This window comes from Pelodiscus sinensis, chromosome 3 (assembly GCF_052426305.1).
Source record: "Pelodiscus sinensis isolate ZL-2025 chromosome 3, ASM5242630v1, whole genome shotgun sequence".
Classification (NCBI taxonomy): Eukaryota; Metazoa; Chordata; order Testudines; family Trionychidae; genus Pelodiscus; species Pelodiscus sinensis.
Window position 1 is genome coordinate 43,286,206 of NC_143054.1, and position 22,100 is coordinate 43,308,305.

The 22,100-nt window shown below is 36.5% G+C and overlaps 2 protein-coding genes across 10 annotated transcripts in view; one reads left to right on the forward strand and one right to left on the reverse strand.

The window, feature by feature from the left end:
* Positions 1-22,100, forward strand: part of MCPH1 (microcephalin 1) — a 229,070-nt gene that overhangs the window by 78,588 nt on the left and 128,382 nt on the right. For 4 of the 5 annotated variants that reach the window (XR_012902550.2, XM_075923599.2, XM_075923602.2 and 1 more), the window contains one exon: positions 289-366. The exons of the other annotated variant lie outside the window; for it this stretch is intronic. Coding sequence is in view for 3 of the 4 variants with exons in the window: in XM_075923599.2 (XP_075779714.2) it covers positions 289-366 (78 nt within the window). In the remaining variant the exon portion in view is untranslated. The remainder of the gene's footprint in view (positions 1-288; positions 367-22,100) is intronic. 5 annotated transcript variants of the gene reach the window in all.
* The window catches only part of ANGPT2 (angiopoietin 2), a 58,984-nt gene continuing 40,601 nt past the window's right edge, over positions 3,718-22,100 (reverse strand). For 2 of the 5 annotated variants that reach the window (XM_006137765.5, XM_006137766.5), the window contains 4 exons: positions 15,743-15,844; positions 15,043-15,209; positions 7,535-7,665; positions 3,720-4,595 (listed from right to left, as the gene is read on the reverse strand). In XM_006137765.5, coding sequence (XP_006137827.1) covers positions 4,435-4,595; positions 7,535-7,665; positions 15,043-15,209; positions 15,743-15,844 — 561 coding nt within the window. In that variant the 3' untranslated portion in view covers positions 3,720-4,434. Of the gene's footprint in view, positions 4,596-7,534; positions 7,666-15,042; positions 15,210-15,742; positions 15,845-22,100 lie in introns of all 5 variants that reach the window. The other 3 variants (XM_014580941.4, XM_075923605.2, XM_006137764.5) reach the window with 3 other exon arrangements.

Here is a 22,100-nt window from a genome sequence, read left to right on the forward strand (position 1 = left end):
CTATCCAATCAGCTTTTATTCTAAACCTACAGACAGGTGATGATCCACACTAAGAATATCTAGTCCTATCCCTTTTGAAGAAAGGAAAGACTTCAGTGTAAGTGACCACAAATTCTCTTACTTTTAAACCTCTTATTAATCTTCAGGAAAACTTCTGATTTGGGTAATACAATTGAATATTGTAACTTCACTGTTAGTTAAATTATATTTTCAGAATGGCTGCTGTTTTATTGCCTCTAAAAGGTACTATAGAATTTTAGTGTCTACTTACTGCTTGCCTTCTTTTAGGTACTGTGGTCTCTGGAATGTGGACATTGGATTTCAGAGGAACCATATGAATTGTCAGCCAACTTCCCTGCAGCTCCTGTAAGTTAATTGCTCCTCTGTTGTGAATTTAGATTAATTTCTCTCTTGAATTAATAGTTACAGAAATTGGGTTAATAATTGGTGACTTACTCATAAGTGTCTTTTAAAAAAAAAAATAAACACATTCTCTCTCTCTCTCTCTCACTTCACTCTTACTCAGTCCTCCTTCCTGAACAGTAAGCAAAACCCTGTGGTATAATATGTAAACATTGCTTGCCAAATAACTTCAGAGTAAGTGAGAGCAGGTCTGTAGTTAAAATTGCACCCCTGCAATGAGAACTTCTCCCATCAGTCTGGTTAACCTGCCTCTGCGATAGGCATTAGCTATGTTCACAGGAGAAACTCTTCTATCAACATAGAGCTCTCTACAGTGGTAGTTAGCTTGCTGTAACTGCCTTGCTCAGGGATTAAGATTTTCTACATCTCTGAGTAATATAGTTATACTGATGAAAGTATGTAGTGTAGACCTGGCCTAAGTTTCATGTTTAAATGTGCATGTTCTTGAGCTGTGTAGTATCACTTGTTACTTTCCAACTGAGCACAGCAAGAAATATTATCAGATGGGAAAAGACAACAGGGCATAGCTTTAATACTTCTGTCCCAGATGTGACTTACATTACTGTTTTTTTCCATTGAATGGATTTCAGGAACTTAAAATCGCGTTGGGCTTCACAACCTAGTAAGTGAGTAATATACAGCACTTCTTCTTAAATGCTAGTTCCCAAACAATGAATTAAGCATTTGTGCAAACAGTTTTATATCCTGCATATCCTAGGCTATCTCCAGGAATACTTCCACTTCATATTGTCTGAGGTTTTTAAGCAATAAACTAGTTTTGGACTTCAATACAAACAGGATTGTACCAACCAGATAATGATTACATGATAAAAATGTTTATAATTTGTTTTAGCTGTGTAAGACATTTTCTTCAGCTGTTTCATATAGTGTCACACACAGTTTTGTGTTATTCTTTGAAACTGGGATTTTTAAATACTGTTTACATTCATAATCATTTTATGAAATCTGAACATTTCTGAGATAAGGATTTCTCTTTGGTTTTAAGTAAGCATGCTATTATAGTTTAGAGAAAATACAAATTATTCTACTATTCTATTATTGTGTGATTGTAGAAAGAAACTAATGATACATTTATAGATTTGTTTAACCTAACAGTCCTTTCAGAGAGAGGAGGAGGGAGATGTTGTGGGGTAGCAGATAACTAGTATGTACTTTTTTGTCATGTAGGTGTGCTGCTTCTGTTGTACCAGTCATTGTTTATGCATTATGTGAGAGAGAGAAGCAGGAGAAAGCCAGATCATTTTAACTTAAGGATGTAGGGTTTTCTGTTTCTTTTCAAACCTTTTTTCTTGCTAATAACTTGGCTTGTTATAAGTAATTACAATAGTTTCGCACAACATCTGTAAAGCCCTTTGACAATGATTTCTGTCTTTTGTTAGTGTCCTTACTTCTATCTAGTATTTTGTTTGCAAACATTCTCCAAATAAACGTCAATCTGCTTATCACCTTCATTCCTATGGTAGAATTGGGAAGGGTTGGAGACCATTGAGACGAGGTTGAGGGACATTAGGTCCGTTCAGATAGTTAGTTTTGCTTTTGTCTGTGTTGTACTTTTTATGTGACTATGTGAGTCTATCATCTTTTCAGTCATTTCCATTCAAGGTGTTTTAAATTTTCTTGTTATATTTAGTTGCGCTCAGAAGGGTTCCCTTCCTTTTCTTATTTAAGAAGGAAGGATAGGATAGGAATGGAGAAATATACAACACTTACACTTTTGAAGATTGTTGGGGAAGAACACAGGAAAAAGGTGCTCTTTTTTTCTACTGTGTAGTCACTACAGACTGTAGTACAAGACATTGAATGGTTGACACTACCACATCACATACATGCATAGTCTCTTTTAGATAGTATTTGCACCTTAAATAAGCCATGCAATTGTATTTAGTTAGGATGGCATCTAAACTGATTAACTGAATTTTAAACATTAGGTTTTGATTTTAAAACTACAAAATTTTCAAATAAAATGGAAACGGTAATTACAGACTGATTTTAAATTTTGACTGGAGTAATGATTAAGGTTTATGTCAGGTTACAGATTGAAAGCTTTGGAAAATCAGACTAGATCAACAGTGGGTTTCTTAGATGTGCTAAAAAATTTTGAGCAATTCAACAGATAATTTTTTAAAAACAGGAATTCATACTTTACTAATAGAAACAAAGAAGACAAAATTAAACCTCAAATCAACATTTATTCATTATCTGGTTCTGTCCTTGTACTTTCCTTAGACAAACTGAAGATTATAGTTGAAGCATGGTTTTTATTTAATGACTGGCCAGTCTGTGCTCATGTTGTGCTATCGGATACTAAGATGGTCCTTATTGAGCATTCTTAAAGAATGGATTGTTTTTGTGGTGATGACCTAAATCTTTCAGATGTTGAGGATATCTTTTGTGTTTCTTCATATGAATAAAAAGTCTTGAGACTATTTTGATCTTTTGAATTAAAAATAGGAGATTAAATAGTATACCATTTGTAAGACAGCCACATTATGGAAGGGAATTGCAAAGTAGTCTTTTGACTTAGTATTTTTGAAGAAGAATTATATAAGCTTGGTAGATGTGATGTAAGATATTTTAAAAATATAGTCTTAATTATATTTTTGCCTATTATGTAAAATGCTAGTTAGAACAATTCAATTTAGTTTCCATTCATTGGGTTGGTATAAATCACTATGAAGTATTTTTATGTCTCAAATTATTTTTTTCCTCCATTTTCCTTAAATAATTCTCATAACATTCCATGCTACCACTGCATTACTTGCATTTCTATCATGTTCCTATAACATAGTTTTTAATCATATTAGTACAACAAATGGGAAAATCACCTAGTAAAGCTGTTTATTTACTTAAAGATATACTTTGAGGTTTAAATTACCACCATATTCAGAATTACCCGAGCCCTCGTGCAGATATTTCTGCCACACATAAAACCCCAAACGATCTAACTGTAGCATATATTTGGGTTTCTCTTTTCTCCTAATTCAATAAAATTTATCTTAGAAAATAAACATGAGCTTTGCTCCATAAAATAATAGATTGGTTTTAAAGAAGTTATTAAAATTAGCTTATTTTTAAAAGTCTAACCAAAAGTCTAATATTTAATTGTCGTGGAGAACAGAAGTTTTCTGTTTGTGAGGCAACAGCATTGTGTAATATTTAAGTCTCAGTTATTATATCTCAAACAACTAGGAAGGAAAAAGTACAATATTTCTTAGAAAATATAATGAAATTCATGATACCATACTATAGTTTGCACTTTAAAATATCAACTGCAATAAGTACAAAATCTGATAGTTTAAAAAAAAAGTGATCAATTATACACAGTATTTTCCAAGAATACACTTAAATGAAGATGCTATTTCTCCTAGGATTGTTAAATAAACTATTGTGGACTACAAGAAAAGCCCTGATTATAGTCTAAAAATTTATTTAGAAACTTTGGAAGGAATGTATCCTTTAGTTATTACAATGAGTTAATTACAAGGTACTGTGTATTTTATGTACATAAACTGCAAACAAAGTACAGGATAGAAAAATAGTTCTAGATTTAGATATCAAGTTCAGAACATTTTATATTAGTGTAACATTTAAAGTTCAGTGATATGCACAAAGACACATTTCTAAAACTAAGTGTTTTAGATATTTTTCACAGTTCCAGTTATTTACTAACAACATAATGATAAAGAAAACAAAGTCCTTAAATTTTCCAACAGTTTCTTGGACATTCTTTTTACTCAGTCTTTCTGCCAAAATCATTGTTAAATCAGATTATTTCATGTTTTAAACTTTGCTGTGTCTAGTTGAGTAATGTGAGCTTGAGCTGATGAAGACTATCGCAATTCAATATCAGAACAAATTGATCCCTTCAGAATACTAGTGCATGTTTTCTGGGCTGGAAAAAGACAAGTTGCAGCTGTGAGTTTAAATGTTTGGCAAATGTAGTCTTTGAAAACTATACGATACAAAATTCACATACAATGAAAAGCTGGTTTAGAAATCTGCTGGTCGGATCATCATAGTTGTGGCTTTGAGAGAGTAACCAGAGCCTTTCCAGTAATACCACTTAATACCATTAAATTTGTTGGTGTTCTGTCGCACTGGATAGTACATTCCATTCAAGTTGGAAGGACCACATGCATCAAACCACCAGCCTGCAAGAACAGAAAACAAACATACATCTGAAAGAATGAAATTATCATTAATTTTATACACAACGAAAACTGAAAACAAATGGAGGACGTTAAAACATCTAGTTCTTTTTGTGTGTGTTTATATAAATAAATGTTTGCCTCCAGATCGCTCTTCCTTACTAACTTTAACCGTGATAAAATATATAGCAGAGTAATGTACTTGAGGAATGAATATACACTACAAAATTTGGCCATAGGAGCTGTAGTGTTTTATTGGATGTGGTAGTAATTTAAGGGAAAGGACATCAATAAACTCCTCAAAAGCTTAACTTGCTACATATTTCAGCGGTTGATGGTGATACATCTAAAGGCAGAATTTGGCTTCATATCACATCTTTCTCCCTCTCCTTTTGTCTTCGTTCAAGACTATCATTTGTACTTTTAAATCTTATATTTCTACTTAAATGAATATTGCTTTTCTTACAGTGAATTCAGTTTGCTTCCGTGGTGAAAGTCTGTAAAGATGTGCACTATTTCTAAACCACTCAGTACTGCAGTAACTAGATGAACACTGTATAATGAAATGGTGAGGAAAAAAGTAGCTAGATTTATTCAGTTTCACATTTTTCTTCAAATTTCACATGTTGTCCTGAGTGGTTAGTAACGAATAGGGAAACTTTATTAGTAAAAACAATAGTTTTACATTTTTGTGTTAGTGATGTTGATGGGGTGCTGTGTTTTACAAGGCAATAATCCAGTTCTCCCTTTGGATGAATTTAACCTGCCTTCAGATTTATAATCTGTACACTCAGGAAACAGATCACTGCTTTGTAAATTGTGTGTGCCTTCCATTCTCTGTTAAGCAACATGTAAAATACAGAAAATTACTGGAACTATAGATAAAGTTAAACCTGCTTTAAGATCCAAAAATATCCAAAAAAACTAAAATGTAATATCAAAAAACTTATGAATAAAATTGATCCAGAATGTATCCACCTATATATGAATTTTAGTATGCTTTCAGTAAATGTCATCTCATTTCAAATTGTATTTAAATATGCAAATAAATAATGGTTTGTATTATTGAAAAGCTTCTTCCATGATGGGCAGGCAAAACTTAACTAGTGGGCTGGATCCAGCCCGCAATTGCCTTGCTAGCACCCTTACTGGCACCCTTACTACAGAGTAGCTGCAGCTGCTTTAGACAGCAGGCTGCTAATTTCTGTGCAGTCTAGGCAGGGAGGAGAGAGCTTTGTGCACTGTCCCCGCCCCCTAGCAAAATCCCTCAACTCCCATTGGCCAGTTTCCAGCCAATAGGAGCTGAGAAATTTTGCAGAAGGCAGGGGCAACAAATGAAGCCTCCTTACTCCTTCCTTCCCTCCCTCCCTGTTCCCTGGAGCAGAGCCATGTGGAGCAGCACAGCTCACAGGCGTGGAGCCAGTCACGGCTTCCTTCAGAGCTGCTAGCTGGGAGCTGCCTAGATAAGTGCCTCCTAGCCAGAGCCTGCCTCTGGCACCTCATACCCTCACTTCCCCCCAAATACCTGCTCCAGGCCACCACCGAAGCACTCTGTGTCCCCTCTTCCCACTTCCTCCTGGTCACAACTCCCTCCCAGACCTTGCACCCCCTTGTGCAACCCTCTCCCAGGCCAGGATCCTTTCCTGCACACATACCCCTCCCTGACCTTGTACACCAATTCCCTTCCCCAGGTCACCACTCCCTCCCAGACTCTCTACTCCTTCCTACATCCTTCCCCAGGCCAGAATCCTTTCCTGAATCCTGCACCCAAGCTCCTGCCCCAGATCAAAACCCCCTCCTTCACCCAAGCTCTCAGACCTAAACTCCCTCCTGCATCCCAGTCCTCTATCCCAAGCTCCCTTCTACACCCCACCCGCTGTCCCAGACCCTGGGCTTCCTCCACAGAAGTGCAACCCTTGACCAGTTACCAAAATCTTGGACTTCAGAGGGGTAGTGGAATTAATCTAACTGGAAAAACTTAAAAAACAACAAATAGTCTAGCAGCATCTTAAAGACTAACAAAACATGTGGATGGTATCATGAGCTTTCATGGGCACAAATCCATTCATCTGTAGAAGTTGGTTGTGCCCAAGAAAGCTCATGATATCATCTACATGTTTTGTTAATCTTTGAGGTGCTGCTAGACTATCTGTTGTGTTGTAAGTTTTTCCAAAATCTTGGAATGGCCCCCCACACGGGCATACTGCGAACCCAATCCCCCTCCCCTCTCCTCCCTTTCCTTTCCCCAGAGCCAAACACCTCCCCTCCCTGCTGAAACTCCCCTTTCTCCTCCAACCTTATGTCCTGATCCCAACAGACACTAATGCTTGAAACGCAACTCCCATATTTCCATTATTTTCAATGGGAAAATTGACCCCGCATAACACGTTTTCACTTAACACAATCATTTTCTAAAGCTTATCTATAGTGTTAAATGAGGAATTACTATATATTGCCCATCCCGTTCTATGACTGCTGCATTATAATTGTCATACTTTGAAAGAGCCTACAACACGCTTAGTTCCTAAAGGATCACTAGAGATTTCTTGTGCCTGATTAAACAATTGGAAATAATGTTGTTGATTAAAAAGATGGTTATTGATATGTTTTGGGCATATTGATCATTGAGCTATTTTCCCGAGTTATTTGGAAGAGAACTCTGCTGTCTTCTGTTCATACCAGTTTCACAATAGCAGGCCCTGTTGTGGTACAAGTTGTGAGAGAATGATGGCTTCCTCCCTCCCTCCTGATTTAACTAGCTGAGCTGTCTAAAATGGTAAAAATAGTAAATTTGAACTCACTGAATTGGCATTTCCAATTGTAAGTTTTGGACTTTGTCACTAGTCAGGACTTAATATGTCAAAATTATCATCTATTTACCTCATGGACTGTTTTATTGCCAATAAAAATAGGAAGATTGAGAAACAGAAAACTATTCCTACCTCCTGTTAGCATTTGTGAACATTTGCAAATACATTTGTCATTGTCTGCATCCTTTGTGCTAAAATCATTTCCTGGTTGGCTGATGCTACTTATTTTGCCCGCTGTCCCAGTAAGTCCTTTAAGGTGGATCCTGTAGAAGTGTAGAACAGAAAAACAAATATTAGTTTGAAGCTATTGGCAGCTGATCTACACAGTAATAAGAACATTTTTGCAATAAATATCCTGTTTAAACAGTTTGGTTCTCCTTTTATTAATGTACTGCTATAAACTATGTTTGACATTTATTATGTTTGTATGAACAGTAACACTATCAGCAGAACATTATACTGAAGAGATAAAATAACCTGTTTTATTGATGTTTGTTCTATCTGTCAGATTAACAGATTAAATGGAAATATATATTGATAATCATTGAGAAATGTACTCTGGTATAGCTCTTTTACCTATAGTAACTTGAAATATTAAAATGTATTGCATGCAAGCACCAGTAGTAATGGATTTTTAAATCCTCTATTTAATTTTCCCCATGCCTTATTCTCATACTGGTATTAATGAACTTTGGCAATCTAACATGAAAATGGTGCATCAGTGATGGGTAAAATTTTGTTAGTAATAAGGATGATTTTGTCTGTCCTTTCCTTTCTACTTTCCAAATAGAAGTCTTCCTTTGCAAATCTTTTGAGAATTTAAAAAACAAAAAATCAAATCACTTCATGGGCAACAATTATTCCTTTAATTGTCAAATATTGGAAGGAAAATACAAACTATGTAGTATTTCATAGTCATGCGAATAACTAGTAGTATAGAGCTGTCTTGTTAAGGAAGAAGCACCGACCTAAAGAATTTTTAATTTCTTCTCAAACCTGTCTTGATTTTTGCTATGTTCCTGCCTGTCGTACAGTGTTGTTAGATCAAGGCCCTTTATCCTGGAGTCACTTCTATTACAATGCTGATTTTTTTTTCTCTACATTTTAGTTTTAAAATGATTTTTAAGAATCTCGGGCAGTTATAAACAGAATATTCTAACCACATCACCCTTCTTTATAGTTTTATACAAGGAATATAGATGTTTCTCATTAACAATGTATTTTACAAGTGTGGTGTCTTTTTTTTTTTTATCTCTTTTTAAAAGTCTAGGTGGTTGTAGAAAGAGAGTAATGTAAATGTTGAACACTTTTTTTAAAGAGTTGGGATTTAGTTTTCAAATACTGATCCAGTTGAGCCAATTTCTAATACAGTTTGTCAAAGATTGACAGTTTCCATACATTGTGTGCAAGTCTAGGGTTAGTTTTCAAACATTATTCAATGCCTGATGTAAAAAGACCATTATTCTAATTACAGTACTTATATAAAAATGGTTGAATTAAAACTAGGATACCTATGAATTACCATTTAGAACTACTTTTGATGTGAAATACCCTTGCAACTTTCTGAAGAATACAGATTTCCTCAGGTGTTTCGGACCTAAATTTCTCCCTCCTGTTTGGTGTGCTATAGAATTTGGTTCCTTCCTTTCCTGCTTCATTGAAGGCTCCAGTAGAGTTGGGTTGTCATATATTTTTAATTTATGAATCACTTTGGAATATGGTAGGGTAATAAGCTATATATAAATATGAACTGTTGTTGATTTTGATTGAATTGCCTTTGGATTTTTTCTCTTAATCTGATGTGATTAATCTTAACTTATATTTTTCAGAGTTTTTGAAAATTTACCTTACAGGGTTTATGAAGGTTAATTCATTTCATTCTTATAGAATGGTTTGAGATCTTCAAATAGAAAGCAATGTATTTTGGAAGTGCCTTAGTGACAAAAATATTTTTAAAAAGCCTTCTAAAGTTAGGGACCTAAAGTCTGTATTCACTTAACTAAATAAGTGTCTGAGCAAAAAACACCCCTACACATTATTATAATAATCATTGTCCAAAATATGCCTGAGGTATCATTTAAAAGCTAATAACAATATCTTCTATATATATATATTAGATAATGCTATTAAGAGTTATGAACATAAGATGAAACTGATTACAGTGTGTTTACTGGATTCGTCTGGGGATTGGGTTAACCAGTTTCTTAAAGACAGAAGATAATCTGACTCCTCTAGCCAGCTGTCAAAGTTGATTGCTAATCACCAGTCAAGTGACTTTTTTTTTTCAATAAAAGAATTGTGAGAATAGATCAATTAGAATTTTAACGAAAAACCAAAATGGACATTTTTTTTCACCATGCGACTCCCTGTCTCTATCAAGTTGTAATGAACTTTATTTAGGGGTAACCCTTAGGAAAATGCAGTTGAAAGGCTTATTGGACTACAAAAGAGAGGGGCAAAACATATCCCAAGCTTGCTCTCATTCTTTCTGTGACCTAAGAAGACAAAGGAAATAGTCCTTTGAATTTGGGGGAATATCTAACCTGAGAATTTGGCCAATAATATTACTAGGTACCTAAATGTAGCTTGTTTACATTTAATTACTAGAAAGCATTTTCTTTTTATTTCTCTTGTAACCATTTCTGACTATCATACCTTATACTTGTACTCATTTAAAATCTCTTTATTGTTAAATATTCTTGTTTTATTTTTAATCAAAATGAATATAGTTTTGTGTGTTAAACTGAATTTAGAGTAGCATACTGCTATATATTGACACCTTATCTGAACTGTCCAGGAGAAGGCTAAACAGTACAGAATACACATTTTGGGGAAAATTTGGGGTCACTTTGTAGATAGCAACCAAGGTTGGTGGAAACTAGACTGTGACTGGAGTGTTGCTAACAAGATGGTAGTATCAATATAGCTATACACAGACACTCAGCATGTGAGTTGAATGCTGCTAGGCTGTTTGTGAGAGACCCCGTCTGGGAGCTACAAGAGCAAAGCACTGTGAGGCACCTGGTTACAGGCAGTGACACAACTTCTCGCTGGTTTGAATTGCATCCTGGAATGCAATAGTGACCTTATTTCCAAAAGTGCCCAGCAACCTGTAACTCTATGGAAAAATCTCATGAAATTAACCAATGATAATATTTTGGATACAATCTCTCTCACTTTCTAAGTACAACAATATTAATGCCTATTAAGTGCTTTGAAGAGTTATAGTTCACAGCCTCCTTTTCAGATTGCTAACTATAATTCTCTCAGTTATATAGCTGAAAAAACTGGGAAACACCGGTCGCCATGCCCAAAGTTACCCAGGAACTTTATCAGATGGGAGTAGAGCTAGATCTCATGACTTAGTCTTATTCTGACCATATATCTTTCTGGGTTAGGTGGATCAGTATATCAGTTTGTTTCCTGGAGCAACTTATTTAGACCTTTTAGAAGCATTTTAAAAATTTACTATTGTAAAAAGAAATTAATTTTAGGTCATGAAATATTATAGCACAGCTCAATATTTTCAAGATAATTTTGAAATGCATATCCTTTTCATAATGTTAAGTATACTTTAAACTAGTGATGTTAACTAACGATTAATTTACTAGTCAAATAGTCAATGGAATTTCCATCAACTACTCGGCATTCCTCCTTTGAAATGTACAAGAACCCCATCAGGAGGAATTAGGAACTCCACATGCAGCCCATGGCCAGTGGGGGCTCTTGTGCTTTTCAAAGTGGAAGCTCCAGCATGGAGCCTGGAGTCAGCGATTTGAAATGCCACGCAGCACCTAGGGTCCTGGGCTCTGCCCGGCATTTCTATGGAACCTGGAATCAGCTGAGGACTCCACAGCTGACCCCGGGTTCCGCGCAGCATTTCCCCAGAACCCGGGGTCAGCAGGGGACTCCCCACTTCATCCTGGGTTCTGCAGAAATTCCTCCTGGAGCCTGGGATCAGCTAGACCCCAGCTGACCCCAGGTTCCACGAGGCATTGCCATTTTGTAATGCCACCTTGGTGTTTCAAAGCAGCACTGCACGGAGCTGACCCGGTGCTCCATGCAGTGCTGTCCCTTTGAAATACTGTGGTGGCATTTCAAAGGGGCAGCGCTGCATGGAGCTGACCTCGGGGTTCATGCAGCGCTGACCCTTAAACACTGAGGTGGTGTTTCAAAGCGGCAGCACTGCACAGAGCCTGAGTACAGGCTCCATGCAACACTGTTGCTTTGAAGTATCCCCTCTTCTCCCCCGCCCCTTGCTGCCTCTATCTGATAGAGCGGGGGAGGGAGGAGAGGGAAATCGACTAGTCAACTGACTATCTGATAACTATTTCGATAGTCTACTAGTCCTTAACATCCTTATTTTAAACTGCATTTTATGGCACATCAAATACTTGATTGCATTTCCAGAGGAAGTATATATTTGCAGATAATTAAAAATAATTACTGCAAACTAAGATTACTATGTAAATGGACAGGGGTAATGACCCTTTTTGTAAAGGTTGTCCTTATAAATATTATAGTGCCTTAATTTAAAAATAAAATTGCTGCTGGAGATTCTGTTTCCAGATGAGAAAATATTTGGTTTGGATTTGAAGCAACTGCATGCAGTTTTGGAAGGGGATGGGAATGAGATAAGAGACTGATGGTTCCTTGAGTAGCTCTGAATATTCCCACTTATTGGGTAATGAGCCACCTTGTGGTGGAACTCTCAGCTTGCAGTGTCAGCTAGGCATTGGTTCTCAACCGTGGGCCATATGTCTCCCCAGGGGCCACACCCTACCTCTAGGGGGCCACATGGAAAAAACAGAACATTAAGTAAATTATGTACCTTTTTTTCCAACTAACAGCGGCTATGAGGGGTGCCACAGAGGTATACAAGACTCAGAAGAGGGCCATGAGCAAAAAGGTTGAGAAACACTAAGCTAGAGCACTCACCTTCCCCTCCTTCCCCTCTTCCCCCAGCATCACTGATATTCTGGGTGAGGTTATATAAGGTGTGAAGCATCCTCAGTTCTTTCCAACTGTGTGCATGGGTGGATGTGAATCTCTCCAGTCTGTTTGGGAGCTGGAGTCTTTTTCTTAAAATAGTGTTAGCTGTTAATATAGTTAATGTTTTCTGTCATTCTGGGTTATAGTGGAATTGAAAAAGCAGAGGAAGCCAGGATTCAAGAGGGGCACTTACTGCCCATATGTCTTTCTGGCGGCCAGTGACCACATGCAGTACCTCAACTGTTTGGGAGGAGGACACCAATTTTTTGGATATTTGATTTGCTGTAACTTTCATCCTACAGCCTGCAAGGACAGGGAGACTCACTTGAAGGTCCTTCTCATGGAAACACTCAGAGCTAGACCCTTTGGACTGGATCAGTTCATAGATCCAAGGTCTCAGAGGCCAGTCATGGCTCCTATGTGGTCTAGTCACTCCAAGTGACCAAAGGGTTTCAAGAAACTGAAATCCTTGTTGCATCTGGATTCAGTTCCTGTAGCTCCCTCAGTAAAGCTCCTGAGACTACTTATGTCCAAATCAGGGCTGTGTGGTCATCTTGAGTTGACCCACTAGTGAGCTTGAATTGAAGCTGGTTGCAATAAAGTCCAATGAAAAGTGTGACCTCTTCTGTTCCCCAGTGGGTAGGGACTATCTCTGTCAGATATTTTCCTGCTGCATTGTTGAATGGGCTTGGGCTATGCCTTTCGCCCCTTTTTATTGATACAGAAGGTGGTGAGATACACCAGGACAAGCACAGATGATTACAGCCCTGTGTGGATACAAAATTTGTATCTGCAGCTGCATCTGTATCCCAAAAATGAGCTAAGAGTATCTGCATTCACATCTGCAAATGCAGATACCTGTGGATATAAAATGGATATCTGCACATTTTCAGGGTTCTAGATATAAAATGTGTATCTACATCTGCAGAAATGAGCTGCAGATGCAGACACCTGTGGATATAAAGCAGATATCCACTGACTTTCAGGGCTCTGAAGATGATTATCATTGCCCTGGCTAGACCACATCAACAATGATTTACTGATCTTTAGCTCCTCAGTAGAGTATTAATGTATCTAGCACTATCTCCAAACCTATTGTTTCAGCAAGAAGGCAGGAATCTTTCTCACAGATCCACAGGCTCTTTACCTGTTGATGTGAGCAATTAGACTCCTGCACCGACTTCTGTATAATCTCATCCTCAGTGCATCCTTGTCACTGAAATGAGCTGACTGCTAGAAGAAGGTTCTACTATGAAACACCACAAAACAGGGGATGCTGTACACTGTAATTGTGAATACGCAGAGCCATCTTGAAATACACCAATTGTCAGTGAGTAACTTTCCATTTTGGGCTGCTTTGTATATGGGAGGCCAAAGTGAAGTGAAAGTGTAATTTTCAATTTGCCATTGGTGATCTCTTGATGGGGAAATACATTTATTCTCATTTTATTTTCTTTGATAAGCAGAGATGACTGAGACTTCATAATGTTTTTAATGGCTTGTGAGCTCCTTGGATTCAGTTTGATTTTTTGGGTGCAAAATTTTATTTTATAAAGATTTTCATTTAGATATGTATGAATTTAGGTATAATGAAAAGTGTCAGATGGACCTTCTTTGTAGTCTCCTAGCTTCTCTGTTGGACATAGCTTGAACAGCAGAACTGAATGCCTCCTCATGCTACTTCTTCCTATTACAACTCTCTTCCAGATAGTTTACCTTATGCAGCCTTTCCCTGTGTGAGAGGGTCCTTATCACATTACCAATCTGCTCAGTCATTCAGCCTGCAGGATTCTTAGGAATCATGGTTTAAGTGGCTTCTGTCTTTTTTTTTTAAAAGTAGTTCCTGACTTTAATTTGGTAACTTCTTTTGCCCTAAATGCAAGACTAAAATTCTATTCTTGAATGGAATTAAATAAAGTTCCCCCCTGAATACTCTCCTTTTTAACATAGGAGTAACTCTATCTGTGGACAGGATATGAAAGCTAAAATTATGAGAGCACTCTGCTAGATATAAAGGTTTATTAATACAAGAGAAACAATTAAATCCTTGCCATTAGAATAAACTGAAGATCCACCATTCATCTTTGAGTAACTCAGTTGGGAGCTGCATTGGTTCTCAAAAACAAGAACTAATCAGTCCTACTTTGGGAAACTGTGGGTCTGCTCTGCAATTGCTATTTTAGCCTTAAGGTTGCAGCATGCATGTCCATGGATAGAGATTGGGAAATTGATGTCAGTAGATGTGTGTAATTCCTTATCTGCCTAGTTCTGCCTCTCTGTCTCCTCAATGGAACACATGCACACACAAAGGAGGCCACCCCTTCATGTCCTCCAAGAGCTATGAGTCAACACCCAATTCTGGGTTTGTTTGGTTCTCCCCTTACACATAGGTATTGCATATAAGGCCATCTACAAGGGGAAGGAAGGGCCTGATGGTATTACTTACCTGCTCTATGCTGCTGAATGGTACCTAGTATTGTATTTTTAAAAATCTACTAAGATTATGCAGGCTTCAGGTGAAAATTAGTAACAAAGACATACTTTAAATGCTACAAGCAACTGCTTTGTAATTAATATAAAAAGTATGTATCGGAAAAATGTACAGGAATTAATAACTATTTATTTTGCTCAATTCTGTATTTTCTTACCTGTACTTTAGTTCTTCACTTGCTAGATAGAAATGTTCATACAATGAATATGCCTCATTTCCTTCCCAGTCTTTCAGGTGTATTTTAAGAACATAGCGTTTCTGATTAGTCAGTTGAGAAACTAACTCATTTCCCAGCCAGTACTCCCCAGCAGGATCACCAAATCCCTGTAATCCAAGTTGTATATTTAAATAACTTTAATTTGTTTTGCTTTGATTTTGAAATCAGTTCATCAATTTTTAAATGTAATTGCTTTGTCAACACAAAGTGTACTACAGATATGACGAGTCTAGGTCTTTGGTATTTCACATTTTGGATTTCAGCAGGGACCAATTTAGGAACTTGAAACAATGTATCAGTATTAGACTTATTAGATTTGGGAAACATTTGCCAGTGAAAACACAAATATATAAATAACTTAATAAAATTAAGTGGACGCACCATGAAATAGCTGACTTAGGAAAAAATTGCTACATTTCTTTGTAAAAACAAACATTATACTTGCAAGTCTCTGCTTAGGCAAACAATTTATATTTGCTCTGGTATTTCCCAAATGAAAGCACAGTTCTTCATCTCAGTACTGTAATGCAACTTTAGAATCTGTTTAGGCAGTACATCTTTAAGTAACTGATTAATATTTGTCTGTATAAATTTCAGAGTATTAATTTAGATTTAAACTTCAAAAAAGTGTGGCTCTTACCATCTTATACTCTTTCCATGTCCGGTGAAAGTCTACACTGCCATCTTCACGTCTCTGAATTACTGTCCATCCCCCGCCACTGCTTTCCATATCACAATATGTCTGTTAGTAAGAAGAATGTGTTATTGCATAATTGCAGGTACTCAAATACCAATGGACAGAGTTTGCATGCGCATATATATATATATATATATATATATATATATATATATATATATATATATATATATATATCAATCACAGTATACATTGAAACTACTGTTTCTTTTGTTTGTCTGATAGAGCCTGCTAGGTTTGCTAACATCTGTGATGCTGAGTTGTTTTGATTAGCTTGCAGTCTAGTTTGTAATTAATGGTGATATTGAAATGTAAGGGAAAGTTTTTTGAGATACTATACTTCCTGTATATTGGGTTTATGTTGTATTGTTTAGTGCATCAGAATTCAATCCTTCCTTGATGTGCCTTTGCTATAGTTAGAGCTGTAACAACACAATTGGCAGAGCCAGTTATGACAGTACTGCCAAATCTGCTGCTGCAGGGAGCCCCAGGATATGGAATCCTCACTGGGAATGTCTACACTGCCCAAAAAAAAAAAAAAAAAAAAAAAAAGACCCACAGCAGCAAGTTTCAGAGACTGGAACAACTAACTCAGGGTCATGGGGCTTGTGCTACAGGGCTAAAAATAACAAACAAAGGCTTGCCTCTTTAATTTACCCCAAAAGGGTGGACAGCAGTTGGAGTCATTAGTGGAATACCATTTTTAAAAGAAATATGTATTAGTGCACTAATAATAGCTGGAAAAAACTCATGTCTCTTTGGTACAACATGCTCTTACTAGTGTTAACGAGAGCTAACAAGAACTAAATTCAATTGAGATATTTAAAAGAAAATAGTATGTTTGGGTACTTATACATTCTGGCACCCTATACATGCAGTGCTTTCACTGACCTACTGAGGAAAGTTACTTCATTGTTTACATGAGTTACCTCAATGTTTACATTCAAATGGCTTATATATTATGGGACTGCTACTCTTTCCCATTTCTATGTTGAACAGATGCTTAAAAAGTCTAATGACACGGTCTTCAAATGTGACTAGTAATGTTGAATGACTCAGTTTTGCGGTGCGCAGTTGGATACTGCTTTAAAACATCTGATTTTTGAAAAGTACTGGCATCTCCCTTCTGAAAATCACCACTTCCTGAAATATCTCAATTAGCTACTTCTGAAAATTTTACACTAAGTCCAAATATGGCTGTACTGATAAACAGAATCAAAGAGATGAACTGTTGAGATAATTGTTCCTGTCTAATTTTAGTACAAATATTGTCTAGTGTACCATATGGGAGGAGTGGTGGTTTGGTATATTTAACCTCAGGAGATTAAGAACAGTTTTTCAACATTACGCATCAAAACATTTTTTTCCCCATTTTAAAATACAGTATGATTTGTGATCATTTTTTATCTTAAGAATGTAAAAATGTCCATATTGGCTAAGGCCAAAGGTCCATTTAGCCCAATACTCTGTATTCTGACAGTGGTCCATTCTAGATACATTAGACAGAATAAATAGAACAAGGACATTTTGAGTAATCCTTCTTGTCAACCGTTCCTAGCTTCTGACAATTAGAGGTTTAGGGACATCCACGGTATTGGGTAACATTTGTGACCATCTTGGCTAATAACCAATGATAGGCTTATCCATGATTCTAATTATTTTTTTGAACTCAGTTATAGTTTTGGCCTTCATAACATTCCATGGCAACAAGTTTCACTAAGTTGATTGTACATTGAGCCAAACTTGTACAAACATGCTTATATGGGTTATCTTTAAATATCAGTATTACCTTGCACAGAGAAGTGTTAATATGAGTTATTAGGGAGGCATACCTATATTTTTCTATTCTCAGTATATGTAAGTACTTTGCACACACTGCTTTTATGACTTAGTTTTATTACAGCATTTATTACACTTAAATGTAAGTAAGAATTTCTGTTTGGAAGTGCTGTTTTCTGTAATTTTTTAAAGTGGCTGTAAAGAATTTCTCTTGTGCAGAAATTGTTTAAGTAACTTTCAAATAAAATATTTGTATTATGGTTTTTCAGGAAAAAATATATTTTAGTTAAAAGTACCTCTTGACTTTGAAACAATTTGGATTTTTAATGTGGCATCCATAGTGCACAATATAAAATGAATTACATCAGTTTCTGCAGCCAGTGTGATGAAAGACTGACTTCAACAGCTGTAGCCAAACTAGTAATTTAATTAGATTGCTTGAGGCTAAATTGTGTGTTAAAAACTTAAAGTTAAGCCACTATTTTTGACATTTACTTGAAGTTATTGCAAAGCTTTGAGAATCTCTAAAGATGTCCGCCTGAGTTAAGGTTCGCTTTAATATTGTGTTTAAATATAGGACTTGGTATGCCAATTTCGGAGTATAAATACAAAAATATTTTTGGTCATTTACTAGAAACGTGGAGGGATCTGTGGTATTATTATTATTTTATTACACTTAGAAAACCAGCTTTTAAGCCAGCTCCCTCTGAGCACCACACCGTAGAACTGCCTGCCTCCCTCTCACCTCCATTGCTGCCTCTGATACAGAGGCAGCAAATGGGGGGAAAGAAAGGAGGGGAGGGAGAGCCGGTGTTTGCAGGGACCCAGCTTAAAAGCCTGCTCCTGCACCCTCCCTCCCCCCCACATGTAAATGTATAACCGCTGAAAAATTGAGCAGTTACTTGTTTATACAAATATACACATTTTAACATCTCTGTATAGCATAAATGTTGGTTTAAAGACATGATTAATTCAAGAATAGTGATAGAAATGTAGCCGTGTTAGTCTGGTGTAGCTGAAACAAAATACAGGACTAACAAGATGGTTTATTAGATGATGAGCTTTCGTGGGCCAGACCCACTTCCTCAGATCAAATAGTGGAAGAAATTATTCACAACCATATATACCACAGGATACAATTAAAAAAAATGAACACATATGAAAAGGACAAATCACATTTCAGAACAGAAGGGGGATGCGGGGGGGAAGGTTTGTCCAATGTACATAGCAGACGGACACTTTCGGCACATGATAGCATAAATTATATTTCTGGATGCGCAGGAATATGTATTCTTGATCTTATAACTAATTGATCCAAAGGATCAATGCCCACAAAACAGATATTAGACAGGATCACAAAGAAAAAACAGTTTCTTGCCATTTCAACCAGAAAGGACATTGTCTCAACGACCTAATCACATGCATCCTACTCTAGAAGACTTTCAAATCTGCACTTGAAAGGGAATCCTCTGAACTGTCATTAATGCTAAAATTCGACACTCTCCACGGGGGGCTGTTCAAAGACCCCAACTACCTTACCCACTACAAAGATAGCTTCCCCAATTATCACCTCTAATACCATTAGCTCACAGACATCTACCTTTCCCCACCTCTAATATCATTAACTCACAGACATTTACCTTCCTTCCCCTCCCCCCCCCCCGCATCGCCCCTCTTCTGAAACGTAATTGTCCTTTTCATATGTGTTCATTTTTTTTAATTGTATCCTTTGGTATATATGGTTGTGACTATTTTCTTCCACTATTTGATCTGAGGAAGTGGGTCTGGCCCACGAAAGCTCATCATCTAATAAACCATCTTGTTAGTCTTTAAAGTGCTAGATAGTCCTGTATTTTGTGATTAATTCAATTTTAGAAATGTTAGGCCATATTTAATTTGGTGGAATTAGATTCACATTTGCTAGTGGCAAATTTCATCCTTTTACTACAGTAGTGTTCTATTTTTCAGACCTTTTAATCTATTTTGCCTTATAAAGCTGAGTAAAGCTTCATACTTCCTTTTTATACTACTACTATTGTAGCTTAATCATGGAATAATTGTTCCGGGTTATTTTTAATGTGAACTAAATTGACGCTCAATATGAATGTTGTGTTCTAGGCTTAATTGCAACTCTTTAAATGTGAACAAAGTATATATTAAATTAGACCAAGCTTCCTAGTTCTGTGGGAAGGAGAACAGTGTTTCCAATAGATAAAATAGCCATACTTCATGAAAAATGCCTGTAGTGATTCCTCTTTGGACTGAGATTTCATCGGCTAAGCAGTATTAGGTCTAGTTAATACTTATATGGGAGCCCCTAAGGAAAATGAGAGTTACAGGAAATGGTTTTGAGAGTAAATTTGTAATCCTACAAAGTAATGCTAGGAGAACATTTTGCTGGAGATGTGAAACACAGGCTATGGTCATTAATGATCCCTTTTCTGTGTGTCTTAAAATTTACCTGTTTTTTTAAAAAAATATTGTTTCCAGGACATTCAGCCACAAGTTTGTTTTGAATATTGTTAGCTAGTGGCTAGTTCAGAGTTTTCCTGTAAGTTTACAGAGTGTATACAGAGTCCTAAAAACAAATAACATAAAGTATTAAAGGGATATTTGTGAATTTCAAATGTAAAAAGTCTCAGAAGGATAGCCATATTAGTCTGTAACTTAAATGAGTACTCCTGTGGCACCTTAGAGACTAACAAAAATAAATAATATCATGAGCTTTCATGGGTAAAACCCACTTCATCAGATGATGAACTGGAATGGAAATAATAGAACCAAGATATTTATAATAGGGGGGAAGCTAATTAAGTGGTATGAAAGTGTCCTATTCTGAGGTTTTGATGTCAAAATGCAGTTATTAAAGGCAGAGGAGATTGGCTTTATAATTGCAACATCCAGTTAACATCCTTGTTTGAGCCCAGTATCTAATTAATGGATGAATACCAGTTTGTCTGTCTGTGTCTGTCTGTCTGTCTGTCTGTAATTGGCTGGTTAAATTCCTTTATGGAAGAATACCTACTTTTAAATCCATGGTTGAGTCACGAGGTCGGTTAAAATGTTCCCCGTACAGATTTGCAAAAGCGGCGAGGAGTCCTGTGGCACCTTATAGACTAACTGAAGTGTTGGAGCATAAGCTTTCGTGGGCAAAGACCTACTTCATCAGATGCACGATGAAGTTAGTCTATAAGGTGCCACAGGACTCCTCGCTGCTTTTGCAGATTCAGACTAACACAGCTACCCCTCTGATACTTGACACCATGCAGATTTATGTTTCACCAAATCCGATGTCTAATTTGTGTCCATTTATCCTTTGTGGTAGCAACTGTCCAGTTTGGCCAATATACGTGGCACGGGGGCATTGCTGGCACTTGATGGCATATATCATATTAGAGGATGTGCAGTTGTATGAGCCCTTGATGGTGTGGTTAGGTCCTATGTAGTTAGGTCCTATGATGGGGTTGCTAGTATAGATATGTAGATAGAATTGGCAATATGGTTTCTTGGAGGGGTAGATTTCTGGGTAAGTGTATCTGAGGAGTGATGTGTGGCTGCTGGAAAGTATTTGCTTCAGGTTGGGGATATGTCTGTTGGTGCAGATTACCAGCAGACACACATCACACCTCAAAACTAATAGGAATGATCACAAGAAGAGGTTCCCCTAAAAAGTTAGTCATGTTTTTATGAATTTTTAACAGTAGTGATTTTATAAATATAATCTTAAAACAAATTTTTCCACTTTAAAGAATTTTGAAACAGTTGGATTTTTAATCTGTAGTACATTGTTGTTTTGGAAGTTACCAGTTTTATAGCCATTAAAGTCAATTTTATTGGTAGAAAAAATATTCCAAGCTAAAGTGAATGTGCCAGCATACCTCACCTCCTATTTTGAAGATGGCAGCTATAAGGAGTGAGAAGGTAGCTGTCACCCTAAGATTCTGATGTATGAATTCTCAAGGTGCCATTTTGTGTGTTCGTTCATTCATTCATTTCCACAAGGAAATGGACTGAGAACAAAAAGTAATTACATACATATTAGGAAATGGCCTACAAACAGTAATAAACTTTCTTTACTTCCAATCTTGACTGGCTAGGGACCTCATCTTATAAAACAATCTCATAGTCAATGTTATTCGTGAAAACAAACCCCTTTGACTTTAGGATCAGTGCCCCAAGCAGTGAAATTTAGAGTTCTTTTACTAACTACTTAACTGATACAGGCTACTAACTTTCTCTGCTAAATAAAATATTTATTATACATGTGGTGATTTAAATATATATTTCAAGAATTTTTGAGGTTTAAAGATCAGACCTTCAGGCTGGCCAATGAGAAAATAAAAGAATAAAGATAAGGAGTAAAGAGAAATAAAAGTTAAGTAAATGAAACTAAATTGAGGGGAATAAGATACTTTAGAAGGATTTATCAAAGTATATGGATTTTAAAAAAATCTTATAAGCCTAAGGAGAGAGATGGACCATGTGACTAATGGGAAGCTACATGGATAAATGCTTAATTTAA